General features: G+C 46.5%; 1 protein-coding gene across 2 annotated transcripts; it reads right to left on the reverse strand.

The window, feature by feature from the left end:
* Window positions 1-2218: 2218 nt before the first annotated feature.
* TMEM100 (transmembrane protein 100) lies at window positions 2219-20578 on the reverse strand. Of its 2 annotated transcripts, none has more exons than XM_030206432.1 (3): window positions 20510-20578; window positions 6815-6949; window positions 2219-3657 (listed from the first exon to the last, which is right to left on the reverse strand). In XM_030206432.1, the coding sequence occupies exon 3, from the start codon at window positions 3584-3586 to the stop codon at window positions 3182-3184; it is 405 nt and encodes a 134-aa protein (XP_030062292.1). In that variant the 5' UTR covers window positions 3587-3657; window positions 6815-6949; window positions 20510-20578; the 3' UTR covers window positions 2219-3181. The 2 variants fall into 2 exon arrangements, with proteins under 2 accessions (XP_030062292.1, XP_030062291.1); XM_030206431.1 differs by lacking the exon at window positions 20510-20578 and adding an exon at window positions 20266-20497.
* Between the last annotated feature and the right edge of the window lie 215 nt (window positions 20579-20793).

A 20793-nucleotide genomic window follows, 5' to 3' on the forward strand; every position in this document is an offset into this window, starting at 1 on the left:
CTGCTCGAGTACCACTGGGTAAACCCCTACAGAAATATTTTTTAAATATTTCTGCTAGTGGCTGAAATGCCGCACGCTGGGGGTAGAACTACCGCTGGTGCCCGCATTGGGCCGGCAGTAACTCCAGATTGGCACGTAATAAGCCTGTGGTGGGCTTACTGCTACTTAATAAAAAGGCCCCTAAAAACATAACGAGGTCCTTTTACCAATGCATGCTAGAAAGTGGCCAGTGCATGGGTTTCCTGTGTGCTCCAGCCTCTTTTTAGCATGGATTAAATTGGCAGCAGTTGTCTTTAAAAAAAAAAATGGCCACATGCTAATTTCCCCATTAGCACGTGGCCATTACCGCCATTCCTGCGCTAATCAAGTAGAGTGTGGTAATGTGCCCATGTTATTATTATTATTAACATTTGTATAGCGCTACCAGACGCACGCAGCGCTGAACATCCAACATAGAGACAGTCCCTGCTCAAAAGAGCTTACAATCTAAAAAAATCCGATTAGCACAGGCGTACCTACTCTCTGCCACCAGACATGCCTCCCACGCTGGAAAATAAAAAAACATCGTCCAGCGCAGGATTAGTAAAAGAGTCCCAAAATGACAATACTAGACTATTCCAGTGATAGTTTGAAAGGGGAAATGTAGATGAGAGGGGGGAGATGGATGTCTGATCAGAAAGTGGCAGGCGGTAGGATTTTATAATACGTTAGAAAACCCAGTTCTCTTTTTAAGTCCTTCCTTTTAGTTTCAATGATTCTGACTATTTTGTCTTCGAAAATGCTTTAGTTTTCTGTGGTTATCTCTGACCCATTCAAACAGAAAGATTTGCTGCCTCATGCAGAAAGAACTGGGGATTTAACCATTTTTAAAAGAGCTCACATCAGGGATAGGCTGCCCTATTAGAGGCAAACCCTGCTGGGCCCCCTGATATAAGCAGCGTGCCCCCCTCGCTCTCAGCCTTTTCTCTTACAGTAGTTTGTAAGCCACCAATATAGGAAACTCTACCAATTCATGAGCTCCTGTGCCTTTAAAGAGAGGAAACTTGGGGGGGGGGGGGGAATTTTGCTGCTGGAATTTTTATTAATATCAGTTGAGGTAGGGGAGAAGCAGCACAGGCCTGCAGCATTAAGGTTAGATGGAGGAGGTGGGGCAGAGGAAGGCCAGGGAGACTGAGAGGAGAGGAGGGGCTGGGGGCAGGATCCCCACTCCTATGCTGATTTTTGGTTGCAATCTATCCCTGGCTCACATCTCAAACTCATCCCGTGGTTTTTGTTCTGATTCCAAGGGTAAAACCTGCTGGTAAAACACAGCTGTACTTTAATGTAAAACAAAAGAGATTCTTTATTTTTCTAAGCCCTTTGGAGCAGCTTCATGGAAAGCAGTATGCAATATACATAATCAAACCAGCATGAACAGCTGAAGCAATGATCTCAATGAAGCAGAAAAAATATAACAGTTTCATCTCATAAAGGGGGGGGGGGGGGGGAAGTCACTTACTAACAAAGGGGTCCTTTTACTAAGTTGCGCTGAAAAATGGCTTGCGGTAGTGTAGGCGCTTGTTTTGGCCGTGCGCAGGATCATTTTTTAGGGTAGTTGTAAAAAAATGCCTTTTTTGGGGTGGGGTGGGGGGGGGGGGCCAAAAATGGACATGCGGCCAAATGAAAATTGCCACGCGTCCATTTTGGGTCTGAGACTGTATCGGACCCGGTTAACGCGTGAGACCTTACCACTAAGTCAGTGGGTGGCGGTAAGGTCTCAGGGCCAAAATGGACGCGTGCTGATTTTTATTTTGCCGTGAGTCCATTTTCAGCAAAAAAAGAAAAAAAGGCCTTTTTTGCAAGCGCACTAAAAGTGGACCTGCGTGCGTCCAATACACGCGCCTACGCCAGTGCAGGCCATTTCCTGGTACGCATTAGTAAAAGGGCCCCTAATTGCTGAATATTGCACTTAATCAGCTATGTGTTTACCAGCTTCAGAAACCAGAAAATTCAATGCTGGTGCTCAGACAAAACCCGGCGTTGAATTTCCAGGTTTAATGCCAGCGGTGGGTCAGCAAAATGCTGATTACCACCAGCTGAATATTGAACCCTTTGATAACAGACATCTGATCAGACTTAGGGCCCTGTTTACTAAGCCACCCTAGCGTTTTTAGCGCACGATAAAAATTAGCGCATGCTAACGCTAGAGACACCCATAAGAATATATGGCTGCCTCTAGTGTTTCACGCATGCTAATTTTAGCGCACGCTAAAAACGCTAGCGCACCTTAGTAAACAGGGCCCTGATTTAATCATCTCCATGACGGACAATGTTGAAAAGCAGCATTCAACGGGCAAATCATAGCCACCTGCATACAATAAGACCCCAAAGCTAGCGAAAAATAACAAAACTTCAATAGCAGCACTGAATACTTATTATTTTATAGGAAATGTACATTTTTAAAAATTTTATATAAAAAAAATGGCCACAAAGTGCTGGTTGAAAACTATGATGATAATTTACAAAAAAAAGTTGCATTTTAGCTATAGTCATACCTTGGGTTGCTTGATTGGACATAGGGATTTACAACTAGCTGCCTAGATCTAATCAATCAGGTAATATTACTCTTTAATATTAATAACAATAACAATAGTAATATTAATAACAAAAATAAAGTACCACAGAAAAGTCATTCATGTGAACCAATACAATGACATTCATAAACCAGATAATTCATTTTAGAAAACAGAGAAATAAAACAAACAATTTATCGCTGTTGTGTTTTAGATGCTAAAACGTTTTACCGCATTCTCCTCATTTTTGGGTATTAATATGTCTTAATCCACTTCCTTTCAGTATGATCACACTCTTGCCTTAGCTCCTCTTGCCAGTTCTCTGAGTGCTGACAAGTGACCTGAATCGCTCTTAAGGTTATTACTTTTACAAGTGTCAAACTTAACGAAATGCTTTCTTCTTGGGAAGAGGGATTGGCTTTGAAGGAAATATCATCATATCTTAGTTTCTGATAGCGTAGACTTACAAGCATTACCATTATTGTAATGCAGGCTTTTGGTCAATGCCCTCTGTCATCCACCCCAGTCGATGTTTAAACATCTGCAGCTCTGTCTGTAAATAAATGGTATGTTGGAGGTGGGAAGGGTCAACAACTCTATACATAGTTTCTAGCAATTTCAATGCAGCTTTAGGCAAACAAGCTTCTCTGGTTGGCTACCAGTGCGGTCTGACTCTCTCGCCTCTTAGCTCTCTTGCTTCTCTGTCTGATTTTCCAGCAAAAAGCACTGGACAACACCAACAGAAGTCCGCATGACAAGACGACCAGTCCGAAGACAGAAATGATGGATCCGTGGGAATTGAAGCTGTACGCCACCGCTGTGACGACCACTCCCATTATAAGGACGACCACACCGAAGGGGATGGTGCAGCGGTAACAGGACAGCTCCGCACCCCCCGTCGCAGCAGACAGCTGGGATTCACCGAGCCGCGGTGCAGCAACAACTGTGCAGTCGTTGTTGTTGGCCTTTTCCGTCAGTACGGGCTCTGAATACTTTGGATCCCCTAGGACCTCCTTGATGGGCTCCTCTGTCATCTTGAAGCCACACCCTGGAGTGGCTCCCAGAATCCTTAGACAAGATTTCTTCGGCACCAAAATCTGGCAAGCTGTGTTGAAAATATACAAATATTCGACTGATGAGCATTCCAACATTGTACACGCCATTATTCTTCATTTAAATTGATAACCACTGTCATAAAACGCTACAGAAAATACGAAGCCATGCTTGCAACAAATTTCAATATACCTGTGCATCCACATACTGATTTGTCATGATAAAACTATGAGGCCCTTTTACTAAACTGTGCTAAGCAGTTTATTTATTTATTGGTTACATTTGTATCCCACATTTTCCCACCTATTTGTAGGCTCAATGTGGCTTACATAGTACCGCAGAGGCATTTGCAGACTCCGGTGTAAACAAATACAAAGTGATGTTGTGGTAAAAAACCCTGAGACAATCTTCTGAAGAGGTGAAGACATTAAATCTGAATGTGCAGGAAGTGAAGAACTCTATGGATATTGCTAAACAAGAATTTTCCACAAAAATTGAGGCCTTGCAGATAGAATCTAAGCAAATGGAAGAATTTAACGTGGCAGTGATTAATGGTAACATTGAGATAAGAAAGAAGATAGAACAAATGGAGAACTATAATAGGAGATTAAATCTCCGTATATTAAATTTTCCTAGATTGCTGGGGATCTCCCCAAATGATATGTTTTGCAGATTTTTGAAAGAAACTTTGAATTTTCCCCAAGAAGTTTTTCCTCCATTGAATAAAATTTACTATATTTCAAGTACAATGAAAAAAGCAGTTGCAAACTATGCCAAAATATTTCACAGGACCCCAAAGTCATCCACAAAGGAAAGATATTCAACATAAAGGGATCTTTCACTTGCTCATCTTCCAATGTGGTATATATCATTCAGTGTAAAAAATGTAACGAAGGATGCTATATTGGAGAAACAGGCCAGATGCTTAAGACAAAATTCAATTTACGTAGACATCATATGAACAATACTGGTGCCAGCAAGGTTCCCACGCCTGTTGGTCAACATTTTACAGGACCAGGACACTGTACCAGTGACTTCACAGTGAGAATCCTGAAAGGTAACTTTAAAACCATACAAGAACCTAAGACCTTTGAAGTCAGAATGATTGAATATTTTAACACCCAACAGAAAGGACTTAACAAGGATCTGGGGTTCCTAGCCCTTTATAAACCATAAAGCTGTATGTCTCTGTTGATCAGCCTCCCCTCACCTATCCACACCCATCCTGTTAGAATATCAATGATATGCTTTGATGTCCCCATGCATACTTCCTACCCACCCCCCTCCTCCCACCCTGTCAGACTGTCATAGTAATGCTTGAATGTTTTCACTTATATACACTGTCAGCTAGCACATTTGCTTATTTCCAATCTGAGGAAGAAGGGCAACCTTCGAAAGCTAATCAAGAAATGTATTAAGTTATGTCCAATAAAAAAGGTATCATCTTATTTTCTTTTCCATGTTTTATAACAGCGTGTGTAACTTAATTGGCTTAAGCATTGATAAAAGCACTTAACAAGCAATAATGAGCACTAATTGGCAATAATTATAATTTATGCGCACAACTCGCCAAGCATATTCTGTAGCGCACTGCAACTAACTTCTAATGTATGCAGACAAAAAGGGGCATGGTTAAAGGTGGGGAAATGGGTGTTCCGAAATTTATGTGTGTAGTTATGGAATATGGCCCTTTCTGCCTAAATTTACTTGCTGGAATCTATGCCATGTTTTCATTGGTGTAAATGGAGGTGCAAAGATTTCGGTGCCATGATTGTCACCTAAGCATATTCTAAATCTAGCCACCGATTGTAGAATACGCTTAGGTGTAAATGTTTTCCACGTGGATTTTTGAGGCGCCATACAGTGGTGTAGGTATGTGGGGCCACATGGGCCTGGGACCCCTCAAATTTCCTCTAGGCCCCTGATTTTGCTGGCAGGAGTCCACAACCACTGCCAGTTGAAGTCTTGCCGCTGCATTGCCGGCCCTGCTCTCTCTTCCCCTCACATCTTGCACGCTCCTTTAAGTGAAATTGAGCATGCTCAGTTTCACTAAAAGGAGTGTACAGGACGTGAGGGGGAAGAGAGAGCCATGGCTGCCAAGAGACTGGGCCGGGCCAGTGGCAAGGCCGCCCCAGGGCCCCACCCCTGATGCCGCCCCGCCCCTCGAGGTCACCGCTCCCCCCCCCTCCGTCGCCCATGGGGCCGGGCCCCCTTCATTTTCACAGCACCTCTCACCTCCATGTGAAAGCGCTGCAGGCAGCAGACCACCTCCCTTCGGGCCGTCTTCCCTCCCTGTGTCCCGCCCTTGCGGAAGTTACGTCAGATGAGGGTGGGACGCAGAGAGGGAAGGAGGACTGAAAGGAGGCGATCTGTTGCCTGCAGCGCTTTCACACGGAGGTGAGAGGCGCTGTGAATCAATGCAGGGGGCCCTGCCCGGTGGTGGACGGAGGGGGGGCGGACGGAGGGGGGGGGCGGACGGAGGGGGGGCGGACGGAGGGGGGAGCAGCAACTTCAGAGGGGGCGGCAGCGGGGCTGGGCCCCCGGGGGTGGACGGTCGACGACGGAGGGCAGATGGGACTGTGGCGCCGGGCCACCCTCGGAGGCCCGAGCCTGGGAAATTTTGTCCCCCCTGCCCCCTCCTCTCGGCAGCCCTGGAGAAAGCAGGGCAGGCAATGCAGTGGCACCGGAGACCGGCTCTAGAGAAGGCTTCAGTTGGCGGGGTCAGCCAAGGTATTTGCTGCAGCAGTGGGTGGGGAGCGGTGAGGCAGCAGGGGGGAGGGGTGGCGGCAGAGCAGCAGACTAAAAGGTGCCTCCCAACTTGGACTATGGCCCCCTCCCACCGTGAGGTCTGGCCACGCCCCTGGTGCCATATATAAAATCCCCCCCTTAGCACATGGTAATACAGCTGCACTACTTGGTTAACGAAGGAATGCCCACTCTCTGTTTCCTGCTACTTCTTCTCATTTGGCAGTTACCATAGCATGCCTGAGCACGTCCTGTGGTACGCCATTTTAAGATTAATTAGGTGTGCGTTAGTACCTAATACGACTTATTAAAGGGACCCCTTATTTGTCTATCTTTATGCAATGAATACGAACAACGCATTTTCGAATAACACGCACTGCGAGTCTACTTTGTAAGATGAAAGAACAAACACAAAAAGAGAAGCATGAAGAATGAAGGGCCACATATGCCTTTTAACATCTTACCACGTCTTTAAAATCCATCACCCTGAAGATTAATAGAAATCTTTATTTGCCCAGGAAGTCTTTTATTGTAAGGGATTTGGAGGAAAAGCTGTAGGTTGATGCTGAACTAGAAGCGCATCTCGGTGCAGAGGTTTCCTGTGGCAATAAAATACAAAACATGAATAAGAAAATAATGTATGAAATCTAGCAATAAGCATTCTGTCAGCCCAAGTTCTTTTCTGTTCTCGAACTCCAGGAGAAAGCTGAAGAAGCAGGAATAAATCCAGGACAGTTATCTCTTCGTCAGCACCACAGTTTCAGCAACTTCCTGCTGGTTTGTAACCTTTGCTAAATTTCTGTCCAGATGATGATGGTCCAGTGAAAAGCTGCTTCCCTCCTCCCCCCCCCCCCCACCCTTTCAGTGCACCCAGGGGTGTGCTGGTAAATTTTTAACAACAGGCTCTTTCGCCGATCGATCGTAGCCAGCTCTGCAGTTGGAAGGGCCAGGGGTGGCCGGGGGGGGGGGGGGGGGGGAGCAACACTTGCCTCTCTCCTCCCTCCCTTCGTGCGGGCACGCTAGGCATACCTTTGCTGGCAGCTTCCAACGTCTTGCTCTGAGCAGCATGCTGGAACTTCTCTCACATGCTCGAGAAGTCCCAGCCTGCTGCCCAGAGCTGGAAACAAGCAGCGGGGAGCAGCAGTAGTCTATTGACTTGGCTGGCAGGGCTCAGCATCCCCACCAACAAAGTAAAAGAGAATTCAGCAGGGGGCCCAAGCCCACATTTTGGGAGCCAGTTGTTAAAGTAGCCATGGAGGACCCTACTTTAACAACCGGCTCCCAAAATTCTTAAAAACTTAACAACTGGCTCTTGCGAGCCTGTGAGAGCCTGCTCCAGCACACCACTGAGTGCACCCCAATTCATGCAAAGCTGATGTGAACAAAACCAGCATATTTCCCTACTAATGACTAATTTAGCACAGATAATTTTGTGGCTGGTCTTTGAGGGGTCCTTTTACCAAGCTGTGGGGAAGAAGGCCCTGTGCTTGAGGTGGGGGCTGTTTTTCCCATGTGCCAGGGCCTTTTTTTTTACCGCAGCAGGTAAAAAGCCCCCAGACAAACATGGCCATGCGGTAAGAGAACTCTTACCCAGTGGCGTCGCGAGGGCAGCTGACACCCGGGGCGGGTCGCCGCTGCGCAGCCCCCCCCGGGTGCAGCGCGACGCACCCTCCCCCCTCCATAGCGCAACACCCCCCCCGCCCCGCCCACGAGAACATACCTGGAAGGCGGTGAGGGGCGGGTGGGAGGGCCAATCCGCCGAGAGCACGCCGCTGGGGGGGGTGTCAGCGCCTCGCTGGTTCCTTGCTCTCTCTGCCCCGGAACAGGAAGTAACTTGTTCTGGGGCAGAGAGAGCAAGGAACCAGCGAGGCGCCGACACCCCCCCAGCGGCGTGCACCCGGGGCGGACCGCCCCACCGCCCCCCCCTTCCTACGTCACTGCTCTTACCACATGGCAGTGGTGTAACTACGTGGGGCCACGGGGGCCTGGGCCCCCGTAGATTTGGCCCTGGACCCCCCTGCCGATGACCCTCTCGACCCCCCTCCCGCCAACCCTCCCCCGCTGTTGCCGTGGGCTACCTTTGCTGGCGGGGGACCCCAATCCCCGCCAGCTGAGGTACAACGTGCAGGACGTCAGAAACAGAACGAAGCCTTCGCGGGAAGAAGAGGACCTCGGCTGGCAGGGACTGGGGTCCCCCGCCAACAAAGAGCCCACGGCGACGGCGGGGAAGGGTTGACGGTGGGAGGGGGGGGTCGAGAGGGTCGTCGGCAGGGGTTGTCAAAGTTGGCAGCGGTGGCTGCGGCAGGGGGGTCGGCAATGGTGTCGGGGGGTGTCGGTGGCACCGGAGGCGGGGGCTAAAATGTGCCCCCCTCACCTCGGGCTCTGGACCCCCTCCCACTGAAGTCTGGCTACACCCCTGCCACATGGCCATATGGTGGGGAGCCCTTACCGCCACTCAATGAGGTGGCGATAAAGGCTCCCGCGGAAACCTGCTGGTAACCAAGCAGCTCGTATGATTCACGATTACTGCTAGGTTACCGCCATGCAAGCCATTCATAGGGGTTTTCTTTTTTCCCCCGGACATGGCATGTGTTCAGGATGGAAGTACCATTGGCAGCTGTGTTGGGCCAGTGGTAGTCCAGATTTAGCATTCAGTAAGCCTGCATTGGGTTTACCGACGCTTTAGAAAAGACCCTCTGAGTTTCTAATGAAGATCCTCAGGGGCCCTTTTACTAAGCCGCGTAGGCGCCTACGCATGCCCAACACGCGCCAAATTGGAGTTACTGCCCAGTTACCGTGTGGCCCTTGTGGTAATTTCAATTTTTGATGCACGTCCGCTGCGCACATCCAAAAGATATATTTTTATTTTCTGACGCACAACAGCTAAATGCGTCAAGTGGAATTTGACGCACGTAAATCATTACCGCCTGGTTACCATGTGAGACCTTACCGCTAGGCCACTGGCTTGCGGTAAGGTTGCGGACCCAAAATGGACGCACGGCAATTTTCATTTTTGGGTCTGAGACCTTACCGCAAGCCATTGACCTAGCGGTAAGGTCTCAAGCGGTCACCGGGCGGTAATGGTCTACGCGCGTCAAATTCCACTTGACGCACGTGTAGAGTTCAGCAAAAATTTTAAAAAGGCATTTTTGTAGGTGCGCTAAAAATGATTCTGCGCACGCCAAAATCAAGCGTCTACACTACCGCAGGCCATTTTTCAGCGCACCTTAGTAAAAGGACCCTTCAGAATCCCTAGAGAAAAGCCATAGTGAATCAACCCTAATAGTTTGGCCAAAAAGGGAATAAACAGCCCTCATATTATTGCACAGCCTTGGAATACCACAGCTTGGGCCAAGGGTTTAACTTGAAGTGGGGGAGGGGGGTTAGCAAATAAAGAGAGAGGCAAAAAAAAGTAACCTCTAGAGGGTTTTTTTTTTCCCTCTTTTTTCAGCAACTGCTGGGAATTTCAGTGAGAAATGTTATAGCTTTATTTGATGCTACTATCTATGTTTATATGCAGAGTGGAATGTGATTATCTTTAAACACTGCAAAGTTAAAGACTTTTTAGTGTGACCACCCAGCAATTTTCTTGCATTTAAAAATGTTTGCACAGTAGAACTCCATTATTTGAGGAAAAAAAAAACCCACAGGGTACCAGCTTACTGTTAATAATGTCACAGTGAAGTAGACGTTTGTTTTGGGGGGGGGGCAATGTTGGAGGCCTATCACAAGTTCCACCCTAAGCCGCAAGCAATTGCCAAACTCAAGGAAGCGCTGCAGATGATCTGGGACAGCCTTCCACAGGGACTGATAGACAAGGCTGTTAAGAACTTCCCAAAGGGACTGAAGGCCTGTGTTAAAGCTGGGGGTGGACACGTTGAGCCTTCACACTGTTAATTGCATCACCTGAATGTCATCATTTTACTGCGGTTTAGGTCGAACATTTTTAACACGCACAGATTGCTAGGTAATAACGTTAAATTGTCAGTAACGTCAACATTGCTTAAGATAATTAAGGGTCCCTTTAACCAAGCAGCGGTAAAACAGACTCCGTGGTGGTGTTGGTGCGTGGGTTTGCCACACACCGAGGCCACCTTTTACTGCCACCCAGAAAAAGGAAATTCTGATTGGGGGATGGAAATGGCCGTGCAGTAAATGAAACACTTGCCATGCGGGCATTTCCCGAGGAAGCCCTTACCACCACCGCGCTACCCCAGCAGTAAGTGGGCAGCATGTGGCGCTGCCCAATTACCACCGAATAAGCCCCTGACACGAAATGTTTTTTTAAAATCCAATACGCCAGAAATGCATTGGGGGCACGAACAGATTGGCTTGCTTTATAGAAGGTGCCTTAAATGTTTGTTTAATAGTAATATGCAAGGGCATAACCAGACCTTGGTGGGAGAGGGGTCTAGAGTCCAAGGTGGGGGGACACATTTTAGCCCGCCTCCCCCAGCCGCTGACCCTCCCCATCACTTTTGACCCCCCCCCACACTGCCGCCACCATCGACCCTGCCCCGCCACTTTTGACCCCCCTCACTGCAACCCCCGCCAGCCAAAGTCTTCTTCATCGCTGATCTCCGGCGCGTTCGCTGATCTGTTCTGTGAGTCCTGACGTCCTGCACGTTCCTTTAAGTGAAACTGAGCAGCTTCAGTTTCACTTAAAGGAACGTGCAGGACGTGCTGGACGTCAGGACTCACAGCACAGATCACCGAATGTGCCAGAGACCGGCGCTGAAGAAGACTAAGGCTGGCAAGGGTTGTGGACCCCCGCCAGCAAAGGTACCTTGCAGCGGCGGCGGAGGCAGCAGGTGGGGGTCAAAAGTGGTGGGGGAGGGTCAGCATGGGGGGGGGTTGAAGGTGGAGGGGGCCAGGACTAAATCTGTGGGGGCCCATGCCTCCGTGGCCCCACCTAGCTATGCCCCTGGTAATATGTAAGTATGATGACTAAATAAGTGTGTAAAATTTCTTGTTGAAATTCAAAGCGGTTGCTGAGAAAATAGCAAAAAAACTCCAGGGGGTTACTTTTTTTTTTGGCCTCACCCTGTACCTTCTGCAAGACATATGGGGTAATGGAGACCCTTTCAAGCAGATCTCACCGAGCCCTGTACAAATGAGTTTGCTTGAAGAAAACCTCATGTGTATATGTCCTAGAAAATATAATTCTTTGCTAAAAGATGTTTATTTTATTATTTCCAAACTGTCTTGAAGGGTTTGTGAATTTACATCTTGCCCAGAATGATCCTTAGACCCTTGAGTCAGCGCTGAGCAGTCAAAGGGGAAGCACAGTGCTGGGGGCTTTTAAATCTAGCTCAGAACAGCTGTGAAGCTGCATGCAGAAGTTAACCCTGTCAAGCATCCAGGACTTTTGTTGCTAATCTCATTCAAGATTCCTGCCCCTCCCCCTCTCCCTCCCCCTCCCCCAACCAGTTAGCTCATGGTTAAAAATTGATTTCACAGCAGAACATTTCGGGGGGTCAATGAAAATCATTTGATAGCTCTGTAAAATCTTCTCTGACTTGCGAACTGACAATGTTCATGACAACTTAAAACCCTGCCTAGCAAGGCAGTTCAATCACAGAAACATTTCTTATCCTAATCCGTCAAGGAAATGATAAGAAATATTCCAGATAGGGGCTGAATGTGCTAAACAGACAGAACCACTTAATCATGTTTTAAATTAGGATACGTTTGATTGATTTCCAGCATACGATGAAGCTAAGAGGGAATAAGCTTAGGAGTAATCTAAGGAAGTATTATTTCACAGAAAGGGTGGTGGAGGCGTGGAATGGCCTCCCGGTGGAACTTGTGGAGTCCAGGACTGTGTCTGAATTTAAAAAGGCATGGGATAAGCCCGTGGGATCGCTTAGGAAAAGGAAGAGTTAGGGTTTACAGAGGATGGACAGACTGGATGGGCCATTTGGCCTTTATCTGCCGTCATATTTCTCTGTTTCTAGATATTATCCCCTGGATTCTATATAGCGTGACTTACGCAGATGATGTTACAATATACATCCCCTTCAGACATGATCTGACAGAAATAACCAACAAAATCAACGATAGTCTGAACATCATGGCCTCCTGGGCAAACTCATTCCAACTGAAAATGAACACCGAAAAAACACATTGCCTCATCCTCTCCTCTCCATATAACAAATACAAACCCACAACCATAAATACTCCAGGACATACCCTCCCTACCTTGGACAGTTTGAAAATACTGGTGTCACACTCGATGGATCGCAACCTTACCCTCGAGAGCCAAGTACACTCTGTAACAAAGAAAATGTTCTATTCAATGTGGAAGCTCAAACGATTAAAACCTTTCTTCCCAAGAGCAACTTTTCGTCAAGATCCTACTTAAACCTACACTACCCAAATTGCAAAGGACTGAAATGCAAAACAACTTACGCAGCCGGCTTCTCCTACATAAGCGCACAACTATGGAATGGGCTCCCAAAAGCTGTGAAAACAATCCACGACCACTTGAACTTCAGGAAATCACTAAAAACCAACCTCTTCAAAAAGGCCTACCCCAACAACCCCATGTAACCCTCTACACCTACCAACAAAGCATGACTATGATCGCACAGGACAACATGCAATCTTCATCCATTTCGACCCTCCACTTATACAATCACTATACAACTTTGTATATGTTATCCACCAACTGGGCAAACGCCTTTGACAGTACTATGTAAGCCACATTGAGCCTGCAAATAGGTGGGAAAATGTGGGGTACAAATGCAACAAACAAATAATTAAATTGCACGCACAAATCCAGTTGCATTCTGGATTTGCCCATGTAACTTAACAAGCCGATCAATTATCGACACTAATTGGCATTAATTAGAATTTATGTGCAGAACTGTCTAAGCGTGTTCTATAATGTGATGCGTGCCAAATTCTAAGTCGCATAGTTGAAAAGGGAGTTTGGCCATGGGTGTGGAATGGGCGGGTCATAAGCGTTTCTAAAATCTATGTGTGTTGTTATAGAATACACCCGGTCCATGCCTAATTTAGTCGTCGGCACTTACACCAAGTTTTACTTGGCGTAACTGCCCACGACTAGACTTGGTCACGCGGATGGGTTATATTCTATAACCCACAGGGAACTTTAAGCTTATTCTATAAAGTATGCCTACATTTAGGCGTACTTTAAAGAATATACCTAGGCGTATTTCATTATGGCGCCAATTTTTAAAGCGTGATTTATACAATCTAGCCTTAAGGGGCCCCTTTACTAAACCACATGAGCACACATTTAGGTGCTCATTTTCAAAGCAGATGGACGTCTTCCATCTGCTAAATACGTCCAAATCCTGATTTTGGAAAGTCAGAATCTGGACGTTTCACACTGCAGTTCATCCAAACAGCAAAGGAGCGTGTTGTGGGTGTATTTTGGGCAGGACTAGGGGAGGGGGGGCCCACAAAACTAGGATGCCCAACAAGGATTTTTAAATAGGAAGAACGTTTTTATCTACACCCATCAGTCATGTCCAAATTACAAAAAAGTCCGAGGTGAGGGGGCACATTTTAGCCCCCCCCACCCTGTCGACGACCTTCTCGAAACCCTCTCCCGCAGCCAACCCTCCCCTGGCGCTGCCGTTGCCTACCTTTGCTGGTGGGGGACCCCAACCCCCGTCAGCCGAGGTCCTCTTCTTCTGGCGCAAGGCTTTGTTCTGTTTCTGTGAGTCTGATGTCCTGCACGCGGCCGCTGGCTGATCTGTAAGGCTTCGTTCTGTTTCTGTTGTACGTGCAGGATGTCAGACTCACAGAAACAAAACGAAGCCTTGCGCCGGAAGAAGAGGACCTCGGCTGGCGGGGGTTGGGGTCCCCGGCCAGCAAAGGTAGCCGACGGTGACGGCGACGGAGGGTTGGTGGCGGGAGGGGGGTCAACAGGGTCATCGGCAGGGGGGTCCAGGGCCAGCTACGCCACTGCTGACCACTGGAGGGATTAAGACATGACCCCTGGTTAATCTCCCCCCCCCCTGTGGTTGCTGTCCCCTTCCCTCTCCTCTGAAAGGAAAACCAGTCTCTATGTCAGCTGCAGGTATTATGATTCTTCTGAGCAAAGCAGCAAGTAGGTGAAAGGAGTAGCTTTGTGGTTAGTGCAGTGGGCTGTGACTCAAGGGCCCAGGTTCAAATCCCACTTCAACTATTTTATTTTAAATAATTCTGAGCCTTCCACAAACTGTAAACTACCTACTGTTCGCCTGTATCAGGGGTCGCATAAGATTGCAGAGTTCTCTTAAAGTGGTAGCAAAACTGCCACTAACAGGGCTTAGTTGTGAAAAAATGACAGGCTGCAAATACAATCCTGGTAGCAAAATATACGTTTTCAGTGTGTAAAGGTAAGATAAATATCTTAGTCGATCTTTTGACAGCGTTTTCAGCGTCCACTGGACTAAGATATTTATCTTATCTGTACGCACTGACAAGCAGATGATCAAAAGCCCCGCGCTATTCCAAACAGTGCTCTAAAATAGCGCTGGAACAGCGCGGCTCTTTACCGCACCGATGATCAGAGATAATTGCATGCAAATTTATATGGTATGTAGCCCCACCCAGCGCATCCCAGGATACACTGGGCAGGGCCGGACGCCGCCATTTTGCAGCGTCGAAGGAAGAGGAGGGAGGCAGGCTACCTCCCTCCTCCGACCCACAAGGTAGGGGGGGTAGGGCGGATTGATCACTGGACCACCAGGGACCTTTTGCTGGGGTGTTGGGGGGGCTGGAGACCCAATGGATCTCCAGCCCTCCCTGAACCTAGGAGGGGGGGGACCAGTGGTCCAGCAGACCTCTAGCCCCCCTATTGCTGGGGGGGGGGGTTGGTCACCCACTGGGCCACCAGGGACTGGTTGCACATGTTGACAGGAGTTAGGGGGGGCTGGAGACCCACCGGATCTCCAGCCCTCCATGAACCTGGGGGGGGGGGGGTCATCGGGGGGACTGGGCTCACCATTCCTCCCCAGTGATCTGCAAACTCTAATGCCAGCTCAGAGCTGGTGTAGTGTTTGCCGCGGCCAGCGACCCAATCTTTGGCGCGCTGGTCGCTGATCATTGGGGATGAATATGTTTAGCCCTGTTTAGCATGCATCTGCATGCTAGTTATGTTCAGAGCCCGCAAGTTGTTTCACTCGCTTGAGGGCTCTGATCATGGGGTGGTAGCAAACGCCGGAGCTAGTATGGCGCTAACAGCCTCTAGCGCCGGCGTTTGCTTCTGATCATCCCCCGGTGCAAGTGTATATTTTGTTATCAGGATTGTATTTGCAGCGTGCATAAGAGCCAACTCTGTGGGTGCTTGAGCACCCCCAATATTAAGAAAATTCTTTGTATGTGTCTGGAGAGGGGTTATTTCCACTGGGCTTAGCACCCCCAATAATTTTTAAAAGTCGGCTCCTATGGCAGCGTGTCATTTTTCACAACTAAGCCCTGTTAGTGGCGGTTTTGATGACACTTACTCTGCAACCATAAGCGACCCCTGATGCAGGTGAACAGTCGCCGAAACATGGCCCATGTCGGGTCCTTCTAATAACAAATTGGGGCTTCTCCAATTGTCCTGCTCCTGAAGGTCTGTCTGTGCTTTTTGTTTTGTCCTGTTTGATAGGTCTGCTTTGGACCCTCTCTTTTTCCAACAATGTAAGGGATCCAACATATGTGTCTATGTGCCTTTTTAAAATAGGATACCAGACCCAGAATCCCATGCTCCAAAAAGAGCAGTGCATGCGTTGATATCGGAACCTTACTTCCACACCACCTAAAATATGCCCTTAACAACAAGTTTTGTAATAAGCTATAACAACCACCAAAACTAAGGAGGTTTCTCCCAAACATCCAGCTTCCTGAGAGCCCTGTGGCCTCGGGAGGATAGTACCCAGTCACCAACTCTATAGCAGTGATCTAGTAGCATGCTGGCACCAACCTGACTGCTTCATTGCCTACACCTTTGCGTGCAGGACGTCAGACTCACAGAAACAGAAGCCTGCGCGGCCGCATTGCTGATCTGCAAGGGCAGGCTTCTACATGGAATGTTGCTAGTGGAATAGAAACATTCCATGCAGAATCTCAAATAGTAGCAACAGAATCTCAAATAGTAGCAACATTCCATGTGGAATCTATAAATAGGGAAAGGGAACTGGGACTTGACATACTGCCTTTCTGTGGTTTTTTTGCAACTACATTCAAAGCGGTTTACATATATTCAGGTACTTATTTTGTACCAGGGGCAATGGAGGGTTAAGTGACTTGCCCAGAGTCACAAGGAGCTGCAGAGGGAATCGAACTCAATTCCCCACAGGATCAAAGTCCACTGCACTACTAGGCTACTCCTAGTGCAGACAAGACTCATTAATCCCACCTGGTCTGCCCAGTTCTTTCCTAGTACAGAGCCATAAACCCGAGGTGATCTCTACCTTTCCTTTCACGTCGTTGTCACTATGGATCCTCTGCGCTTATCCCTCGCTTTGGTTTGGTGGCTGTTTCTGAACAAGGAACCCTACAAAAACATGCTACAACTGATATAATTATAGACCTGTACACTTTCAACCAGAGCAGGTGGACTCCAGGCAATCCATCTCATCGCCTCCCCCTCCCCCATCACTATTTAAATACATTTTAAAGCTCCCACAAATGGGCTATATGTAATTCTGACTACAGCTGAGGAGGAAGCAGCAGGTAAGAAGTGCTGCCTGACCATTCCTCTTACTAAATGGAAAAACAATGCATGGGGGTGGGGGAAAAAAGACTCCTGCACAGCAAGCAAAGGCTCTGTTCCTCTGTTGTTCCCCCCCTGCCCGCCTCCCACACTCTTCTGCCAGAAACTGGTGTGCCAGGGTAAAAACCTGCCTTGGGAGCCACTCCTAAACATGTGGGCCCTAGGCATGTGCCTAGTTTGCCTATACCTTAATCCTGCCCTGCTTTCAACATTCTTAGCATATAGGAATTCATCACAGCTCTGGGTTTCCCTCAAAATCAGCAGCTCCAGTCTGAAACCTTGGAAAGCCTGTACAGAAGCTGCTCCATTCTACTTCATTAATTATGGTAAGCAAACCAAGCATAATAAATAAATGACTTATTTATTTATTATCTTCAATTTTATAAATCACTACATGCCCACAACAATGTACAACCTCAAACTGTAACAACTGGACACCATCTTGAATGGCATAGCCAAGAAGAGAGTATACAAAGGTATTATAAATACATTTAAAAAATAAAATAAATAACGTACATTATTACAATACATGGTCCCTCGGCTATATGGTAAAGCCGTATTATAGAAAATCTTTAGCATCATATCTATGTTAGTTGAATGTTCTAATGATGTTTATTAGGTGTATCAGTATTATGCTAACATTGTATTATATCTCTGGTATTTGGATTCCAGTGCTGTTAAATGTGTATGTTTTTGATACTGTTTCATGGTAGTTCTGTTATTAGGTTTCAATTTACCGTTTTCATTTATTGTACTTTTGTTTATTCTTGGTTATTTACTATGTATTTATTTATTTATTGCATTTGTATCCCACATTTTCCCACCTCTTTGCAGGCTCAATGTGGCTTACAATGTGTTGTTATTGGTAGATAGTAGATTAGGAGATAACAGTTAGTGTTACATAAAGAATAGCATAATCGAAATTTGAACAAGTAAGTATAAGTAGAAAACAGCACTGATATTAGGTAAGGTGGGGGTGTTATAGAAGGTAACGTAATCGAAATTCAAACAAGCAGATATAAGCAAAAACATTCCTGATAGTAGGTAAGGTTGTAATGTACTACATTTATAATTGCTGCTCTTATTGGTATGCCTTGTTGAATAGGTGGGTCTTCAGGGATTTGCGAAAGTTAGTTAGTTCATAAGTAGTTTTTAAGCTGTGCGGCAATGCGTTCCATAACTGTGTGCTCAGGTAAGCGAAGTTTGACGCATGCGTTAGTTTGTATTCTTAAGTTGTCAACAAAATTGTAAGTTTTACGTTAAACTGAACCTGTTGGGTGAATCTTTTCATAAAGGCGGTTAATAACTCCCATTAAATAAATATGATAAAAACCAAACACATCATGCAAGAATTACATATGAACAAATCCCCCCCCACACTTCTGAAAATTATGCCCTGCAGCAAACCAGACTGGCTGAAAAATATGATGAAATCTTCAGTTAATACGGTACGGGTGATAACCAAATAAATCTACAGTGTGCCCAGCAGTGGACCAGTGAGAAGAGAAGTGTATCTTTTACATGTAGCACCAAACCAAGAAGCTGTAAAGTCCTATCAGTGGAAACTTCTGAAACCCACAAATGCTAAAACTGTTGAAGAAACCTCTGTGTGTATTCATTGTGAACTTAGCTTCCCGCTGACTCCTTTAATCTTTTTTTTTCCTCTTTTTATTTTCCAGATTTATGACAGCATCTGTGGAAATGTTACCAGCTGTAGAGCGGGGCGGAAAATTCAATATGTAAAAGAATTTAATATCTTAAATAATAAATATGCAGCCAGAGCAGAAGGGTAGGGGTGGCATTGGACTTTGTTCGGGAACATTCATAATCTCTTCGAAGCCTTATCAAATCAATCGGTTCATTTAAATGAACATTGTGAAAGCCTTGTCCTCAGATGTCACCTCGGAAAAACACACTGGGGCAGCATTTTCATCTGCTCCGTTAGGAAAAAAGCAGGATTAAATATTATGCACGAGGCATGCTGGAGACTGGGGCGCTGGCAACCTTCACCTGCACTGCCGTTAGGCAACAGGGTGATTGTCCTCTGGTCAGCAAAGGTCAGTAACCTTATGGTTCAGACAGTGCTTGGCGATGAAGACAACTCTCTGGCATGCTTAACTTGTGGGGTGCGTGGGGTCTTTTTGCAAAGGCCCGCTGAAAAATAGCTTGCGGTAGTGTAGGCGCGGGTTTTGAGCGTGCACTGATCCATTTTTTTAGCGCGCCTGTAAAAAGGCCTCTTTTTTTGCCAAAAATGGACGTGCGGCAAAATCAAAATTGCCGCGTGTCCATTTTGGATCTGAGACCTTACCGCCGGCCATTGACCTAACAGTAAAGACTCACACGGTAACCGGGCGGTAATGACCTATGCGCGCCAAATGCCACTTGGCGTGCGTCTGTTACGCGCGCCCGAAAATAAAAAATATTTTTCAGACATGCATATCGGACGCATGCCAAAAAATGAAATTACTGCAAGAGCCACGCAGTAGTAACTCCATTTTTGCGAGCATTGGACGCACGTAGACGCTTACGCGGCTTAGTAAAAGGGCCCCTGTGTGTGGAAAGGAGAGCTTCCTACAAATTCCAAGCCGTCCTTACATTAACTTGGAAGAAGTGAAAGTGGTTTATCTGATAAAAGGTTTCATGTAAGAAAGAAAGTCTGACCTATCAAGGGGGAAGGCGAGAGTTTACCACCTCGTGGCTTTAATGATTACAGAGTCCAGCCGGTGGGCCCCTGATTTCGACCCCTTGTCAGCCAGAATAGAAATAGCAAGATCGTAATAGGTATAACACAAAATCAATCGCTAACGAACGGGCAAGCAGAATTAACACAAATCTTCCTTTATGGCAGTGTAAGACACTGTACCGGAATTTGCTCTGTTTAGGACTGTTGGAGAGGAAAATAGGCATTTTATCACATTTAATTCAGTTGTATTTTAATCTTTATATTTTTACTCTTTCTAATCTTACCAGTTTATAAGAACATATGTCGCAGAATCAGTACACTAATAGAGCATTAGAATATGCAAAATACGTATTGTTGGAGATTTAGGAAAGATGCATTTCTTGCAACCACGGGGAAATAAGCACCCTTAAACCCTAAATCCAAGTTAGCCTAAGCCATTTGTCACTCTGCCTAATATTTTTCAATCAATATTAAAAAAACAAACAAAAAAAAAACAAACAAACCATAAACTGTACCTGTAGAAAATCTAAGCAACAGCGACCTGGTAACACTGAGCAAAAAAAATGTCTTGTCTCCCTCTTGATTTTCTTTTACAAAAATAGCAGGAATTTGAACATGGAAAACTGAGCTGAAAAGTTCTGTAGGTAAGAATTGCTCAGTGCTACTAGAGACAGCATGAAATGGTCCAAAAGAACCCAAAACAAGACTGCGGTGTAAATGCCCTTCCAAAGACCCACGAAGAGAGAGCTCAATCCTTACCTCTCCCCTGCCAGAATGGAACTAAAGGCAGACCTTGCAGGGCTCAAACATGAGAGGGATGCAAAGCGGGCGGCTCTAGGGATCGTGAGCAAAGTACCAGTCAGAGCTTGGAAACAATTAAGGGACTGGGGGAAAAAAAACGAAACCACAGTTTGTTTTTTGTTTTTTTCTTGGAAGCCTGGGACTGTTTTCCCTAATGCCCGGGCATATTGTTACGAGTAGAAAGGCTTAATGAAAGAGGATTATAAGAAACCAGATAATTTGTTGGTGAATTTTTAAGTCTT

The sequence above is a fragment of the Microcaecilia unicolor genome, chromosome 6 (genome assembly GCF_901765095.1).
Source record: "Microcaecilia unicolor chromosome 6, aMicUni1.1, whole genome shotgun sequence".
In the NCBI taxonomy this organism is placed as follows: Eukaryota; Metazoa; Chordata; class Amphibia; order Gymnophiona; family Siphonopidae; genus Microcaecilia; species Microcaecilia unicolor.